This window comes from Fulmarus glacialis, unplaced genomic scaffold, assembly GCF_000690835.1.
Source record: "Fulmarus glacialis isolate BGI_N327 unplaced genomic scaffold, ASM69083v1 scaffold7207, whole genome shotgun sequence".
Classification (NCBI taxonomy): domain Eukaryota; kingdom Metazoa; phylum Chordata; class Aves; order Procellariiformes; family Procellariidae; genus Fulmarus; species Fulmarus glacialis.
Window position 1 is genome coordinate 1 of NW_009223742.1, and position 6,819 is coordinate 6,819.

At 55.2% G+C, this 6,819-nt stretch overlaps 1 protein-coding gene across 1 annotated transcript; it reads right to left on the bottom strand.

Annotated features, from left to right (window-relative positions):
• Positions 1-674: 674 nt before the first annotated feature.
• LOC104079761 (homeobox protein CHOX-CAD-like) lies at positions 675-3,897 on the bottom strand (the record flags this gene model as incomplete). Its single annotated transcript, XM_009581902.1, has 3 exons — positions 675-881; positions 1,102-1,247; positions 3,795-3,897. Coding segments are annotated over 3 exons (456 nt in total), but the record flags the coding sequence as incomplete, so codon positions are not given.
• Positions 3,898-6,819: the final 2,922 nt, after the last annotated feature.

Genomic DNA, 6,819 nt, shown 5'->3' on the forward strand with positions numbered 1-6,819 from the left:
TGCTGAGTGCTGCTGGGATGGCTGGGGGACGTGGGTGGGGATGTGCTGGGACTCTCACCAAGGCCGTGCTCCTGCTCACCACCATCGCCATGGTTTGAAGGAGTCCCCCCTCGGGTCCCATGGCCGAGGGTCCTGCCTGGCTCCTCCAGTACAACTCGCTCTGCCTTCAGCACCCACCTTCCCAGCGTGGCAGATCCAGGAGACCAGCTCAGCAGAAATTTGTTTTGCCCTGAGTCCAGCCAGGTCTTTTTTCTAGTTCTATCTTATTCGAACTGCCCCCAAAGCGCCAGGCAGCTGGATCACCAGGAGGACTGAAGGAAGCGTCCTACCAGCTCCACCTGAAGCACCATAGGAAAGCCATCCTCCACCACCCCACCCGTCCTTCTGCTGACATTAGGACCTTGCTTTGGGCTACAAATACCAGAGACCAGACCGGTTTATGTTTCCTACAGGAGAGCAATGCTACCTAACCTATGGTTTTTACGTAGGAGAGAGCCCACCAGCCCCTTGGGAAGGTCCCGGTGCCACCTCGCCCAGCCTTGCTGGCTGCCCTGTTGGTTCAGCTGGGGACCATTGTGTCTTTGGGAAGGGGCTGTCACTCTTCAGAGCACACGGACCGGCTGGGCTCTGCTGCATAGTGCTTATCTCTTGGTGTCTATAGCTGGTGGAAGGGGTTAAGGCATGAATTCCTCCTTGATGGTCAGTGGAGATGAGGAGACGAGGTTTGGGGCGCTGCTGCTGCAGAGGCCTCCGATGGGTCCTGGCGTGCCGGCGGCTGGCGGGGTCGGCGTGGTAGTGCTGGTGGGCTGGCTTTGCTGCTGCATCTTCTTTTTGTTCACCTTCCTCTCCTTCGCCCTCCGATTTTGAAACCAGATTTTCACCTGCAGAAAGACAAAGACAGCGATGCAGAGATGGGGACAGATGTAGCCAAGGGTGACATCGGGGTCCCCCTGGCACAGGGGGAACATCCTGGAGTTCAGAAGAGAAGGCAGAGATGCAGAGCAAGGTGGGATGGCTGCCTTCTTGGGCTGCAGCTCTTCCCCGCCCCCAGCCCCATCTCCACCCAGGACGTGGGTTTTCCTGGGACACCGCAGCACTGACCTGCCGTTCGGTGAGCCCGAGGGCAGCAGCCAGCTCAGCCTTGCGGCGGATGGTGATGTAGCGGCTGTAGTGAAACTCCTTCTCCAGCTCCAGGCGCTGGTGGTCTGTGTACACCACCCGGTACTTGTCTTTCGTCCTGGTCTTGCCTGGCAGAGAGAGCAGAGCGGGGGTGAGCCGAGAGGGGACGGAAGGGAGCGGTAGGAGCATCACCAAGGACAGAGCCACCTGTGGAGAGCTCAGGAGAAACATGGCAAGTGCCCATGGAAAAGAGAGTTGTGAGGTCCTACTGGATTTAATGCCTACCCTGGGTAGCACCAGGGTGTTTCTCCGTGTTGGAAAGCACCTGGGCATTGGGGAAATCGCTTGGTAGAAAGAACAGGAAGGATTCAGAGGCATCCCGAGAAGATGGACTATAAATCCCACATGCCATGACACATCGTCCCTGAGAGGAGCAGAGTTGCAAGCCCTGCAGTGGGCTGAGGACAAGCTGCCTGCACAAATACAGCCTGGGAGGGCTGAGGGAAGCCCAGATCTTTGCCAGGAAGCCCAAACCCAAGGTGCCATCACTCAAAGGCACACAGATCAGGACAGGGGAAAGAGGGAAAGCCCACGGATGACAGCATTTCTGTCCACCAAGAGGGTTATTTTCCTCCTCCCGATACCGAGCTCAGATGGAGTGCAGCAGCTTGTTCATTTGGTGCAGTCCTTAAAGATGCACTGAAGAAAGCCCACATAGTGCACAAGCACTTCCAGGGACTGGATCCGTGGGCCAATTTTGTTTGACCAAAGCCAGCCCAGATCTCACCTTGGGGCCAGATGCAGGCAGAGCTTGGGGCCATCGAGCCCCATATCTCCTCTGTGCAAGAGGCAGCACCTGCCACTTCCTAGCAGAAAAATACTGTAAAAAATAGCCCATGCCCAGCAGTTTGCTGACAAGTCCTCTGCAGAAGAGCCCACGGGCAGGGAATAAACACAGCTGTGAATATTTGCTTCTCCACCTGAAATAACAAAATGCCGTTCCAGGGCATTGGGACTGACGGAGCCATGCTTTCAGCTGAGCAACCACTGTCCTTCCGACTGGGAACCCGGACATTTGTTTGCCTGGCAGACACGTTTGCTCATCTTCTCCTGAATTTCTGCTGCTGAGAGCAGTGCTGCCATGGAAAGGGACAGGAACAAGCCCAGAACAGCTCCATGGATTTCCCTGGGGCTGCCCTGCATGTACCAGCATGGACAGGATACTGCCCATCACTGCTGTGGATGTGCAGGGAGGGATTTCTAATGACCCAGCAATCTGTATAACCTCGCTTGCAGCCTGCTTCCCCCAGGAAAGGGGATCTTTGTGTGCCTGCCATTCTGTTCACCCATTCCCCCTAACAAGTCCTTGGCACATCCGTCAGTTTGGGCCAAATCTGACTGACATCTAGATGTCTTAGCAATATTATTAAATTCTGACCATCCTAGTGGAAGCAGGAGTTCGGGTGGCGCAGAGCAAAACTGTGCTTCAGAGACTCCAGAGTGGACTCAACCCTAATCAGACATCAGAGAATCTCCACACAGCAAAACCCCAAGCCCCAGGCTGCAAATCTGTTTTTCAACCAACTCAGTTTTATTTTTAAGGGTGTCTCTCCCCTGCTTCCCCATTGCAAGGAGATGGGGACTTTCCTAAGCCACCCTTATGCTGAAAGATAAATGTAAAAGATCATTGGGGACAGGACAACCCACGGCCGCGGTACGCTGCATGTGGGAGAGGGGCTCCCCTGGGGTCATTTCCCTTGCAGCATCCCATGGGATGCCAAAAGGCAGCTGGTTTTCTACTAAATAAGCAAAAGCCAGCAAAGGTCCTGCTCCTGCCACTGGCCACCAACCAAACCACGTGTGGAAGCGCATGAGTGTGTGTGCAGCCTGGGTGCATGTGGGAGCCGGGGTGGGCACGGGAGGCGTCTCACCCTGCTGGGACTTGACCCCAGTGCTCCCAGGCGCAAAAGCAGCAGCCCTGCAATTCAATTTCCATGACTATGTCACTCTCAGTGTCCTCCTGCCATTGCTCCTGAAAGTAGGTGCTGGCACGGGCTCAGCACAACATGAGTGGGATGATGCCAGGGGCTGGCCGGGGTGGCCGAGGGTCTCATCGCGGTCCCCAAGCAGCACCAAAGGGAGGAAGATAGGAGCACGGCAAGACAGCAACACGGCCATGAGTAGAAACCAAATCTCCCAGCACCAGGGATGGGCTTTAGTCACTAACTCGTATTTGAGGGATGTGATGAATTCAGTCACCACTTTAGAGAGCAGAGAGCCCAGCTCATGCTGGGGCTGTTTGGAAGCAAACACCAAATCCAAATCCCTCCTCATCACTGCCGAGAGCAAACCTGCCTCTGGCCACACAGGGTGACCCTGCAGGTAAAAACAAGGTAAAAAAGGTAATTTGATTGAACAAGATGTGTATGGCGATGTCTGCAGATAAGTGGATGAAATGCAGCGATTTAGTGCAAGAGGGGTCTACAGCAGCATTTCTGGGCATTTGTCTCCTCTTTGGCACATGTCGGCCATGGCAGCTCGAAACAAAACTGACTGCAGCACAGTGCGGGGCTGGAGCGATGCCGGGGGCACCTGGCCCACGCGGGACCCCACGTTCTCCCCTCACTCTCCCATGGGACCCCTGCCCTTCCCGTGGGGTCACTGCCTCCTCTCGCCGCTCCGCAGGCGAAGGGTTCGTTGGTGAGGACTTCTGCATCCCAGCCCAGGAGAGACCTGTGCTGAATTTGCAAACACGGTGATTCCCAGGGAGTTACCAAATAAACGAGGCGCCAGCAGAGATTTATGTGGGGTTTAGCAGCTCTGTGAGAAACTGGGCTCCCTCTGTCTGCTCCAGGCTCAGGGACTCCTACAAGTTTTTGTCTTTCTCATATAAATATAACTGTTTTTTTTTCATTTGAAAGCAAAAACTTTTCTGCAGAGATAATGACTTAAAAATGCTCTTATTTGCAATATTGCTATTTGAATACCACTGCTTAGAGAAAAGAACAGCTGGAAGGCAATGGACTTGACAGATAAAGTAAAAAAAAAAAAAAATTAAAGAATAAAGAAATAAGGCGGTTTGTGAATACCACATATGCCAAGAATTTCGGCAAGAATTATTCTTTCCTGCTGCAGCTGTAAATAGATCCATCACAGCTTGTTCTTTGTTGCTCCCCCGTCACCGTTCATCCCTGATGAAGCCTGTGCTTTGCCTCAGGTCTGGCAGATAACCGGCCGTGCCGGCGAGCCGTCACCGTGTGAGCTGGGCACCAGTCTCTCGCTGCCCAGTATCAGGTAGCAAAGACTCAAAGCAGAGGGCTCACAACCAAGCCAGAGATGGAAAGTTATTCATCTCGACTAATTGCTGGTTTCGGTGATGTTTGCTGAATTCGGGAATGTATTGTAGGCGATTCACAAGGAAAAGAAAAGGACTCACAAGAAATACTATTGACAATGAATAATTCAACTACCTTGAATATGAATGCTTGGTTACACTTAACTCACTCCTGAAAACTTTTTATGGCTTTGTGAAAGGAAAGAGGAAATTCGGGATGAGCCACCCCGGCTCCTTACGGGGAGCCCTTGTACCTATGAGGAAACCCTGGTGCCGCAGCGGGGAGCACGGCCAAGCAGAGGGATGGAGCCGCTCCCGCATTTCCAGGAAAGCCCATCGGAGGTGGACTGGGCTGTCCCACAGCACCGGGATAGCCTGGAGCTGCTGCTGCTGCACGGGGGGGAGCGCAGGTGGGGTGCATGGGGTGCAAAGGGGATGCTGGTGATGCCTGCTAGCCCCTTCCAGCCCCGCTATGCATTTAAAGCCTCTCCGTGTCCCCAAAAGACCAGGCAAAGGAAAGGCTCGGGCAGCCAAACGCAGCCATTTGTGGGGCCAGTGGGAAGGGTTTCGGCTTTGGGATCAAGGCAGGGCCAATGGCTGTGTGGGGAGAGGGTATCGTTGCCACTGTTAATGTTTAACCCTAATAGCACTCACCTGAGCCGTGCTTAGATAAGGGAATAGCTTTAATGTGCTGTGCAAACCCCAAAGGATGAGCTCCTGAATGTGCACACACAGGCACTCACACACACTTAGGGGGATGGGGTCCTGACCGCCAGCTCGGATCCGCTCTCCACGGCATGCCTGCCCCAGGGATGGGGATGCTGGAGCTCCTGCCCTGGACCGTGGCTGCCGGGGAAGCAGGGACAGGGGAAAGGAAAATCAAACCAGATCCCTGTGCCCACCATCCTGGGCTCTGCACCCTCATGGCCACAGCGGAGGCTGCCAGGGAGGTGGTAATTCACCCTCTTCAGCCCCAGGATCTGTCATTCCTCCCCCAGGGAAAGCATCAAGTAAAACTTCCCCCCACCCCCGGCATCGCTTAGGCAATGCTGCGGATGGAGAAACTGAAGCACAGAAGCAGTTTCAAACCAGAGTGGAGTCCCAGGGTCAGTGCCATGGGCTCTGATCGCTGGTGGGACTCCCCGGGCAGCTTAACCCCTGGTCCTTCTGCAGCTCCGTGGGGGGAAATCCCCCCCAGTGCAAAGAGGGGGGCAGCCGGCACAGCAATGCCCCATGACAGAGACCCCAGGCCTGGGAGAGGGCTGGAGTCAGCTCCTAAGGCTCAGGAGCCTGCAGGCTGGCTGTAGTCCTCCCCGTCTGGCAGCCAGATGTGCTCCAGCTGCCTCTGTGCGGAGGGGTCGATGCTCCCTCTGCCGAGCAGAGGCGACGGCAGCCGCGCTGCGCAGTGGTGATGCTGACGCTCGGGGCAGACAGCCCAGCTCATTTCACTGTCCCTAAACCTCAGGGGAGACCTCATTGCTCTCTACAACTACCTGAAAGGAGGTTGTGGCGAGGTGGGGGTCGGTCTCTTCTCCCAAGTAACAAGCGATAGGACGAGAGGAAACGGCCTCAAGTTGTGCCAGGGGAGGTTTAGCTCGGATATTAGGAAAAATTTCTTCTCTGAAACGGTTGTCAAGCATTGACACAGGCTGCCCAGGGAAGTGGTTGAGTCACCATCCCTGGAGGTATGTAAAAGATGTGTAGATGTGGTGCTTAGGGACATGGTTTAGTGGTGGACTTGGCAGTGCTAGGTTAACAGTTGGACCTGATGATCTTAGAGGTCTTTTCCAACCTAAACGATTCTATGATTCTATGATTCTAGAACCGTGCCACTGATGGCCTTCTAGTCTCCTGCACACAGAGGATTGAGGTCTATGCTTCCAAAAAAGCCCCACAGCTTTGCTATAAGTGAGTGTGCGAGACTGGGGCTTGCTTGCCTGGAGGTTGTGGGCAGGAGGCAGCGGCCAGGACTTGGTGCAAGGCACAGCCGCACAGGACAGCCCAGCTGCTGGGAAGGGGCGGAAACACCTGGGCAAAGAGCCGGATTCGGAGAGCGCAGACGGGTGCGCAGGAGCACAGCCTGGCAGGAGCACAGCCTGGGACAGCGGAACGGGGCCAGATCTGCACCCCCACCCACACACGTGGGTGAAGGCGTCCCTCCTGCAAGCCTCATCTTCCTCCCAGGAGGTGCAAACCCCAAGGGGATGAGCAGCTGCAGCGAGCCAGTGGTTCCCCATCACAACCTCGTGTTCTCCAATGCGGATCAACACGGCAGGAGATGCTCCAACCCCGGGGGCAGCAGCCTGAGGCTGGGCGTTAGGGCAAGCATTTCCCAGCCCCGCAGTGATTCAACCCTTTCATTTGGC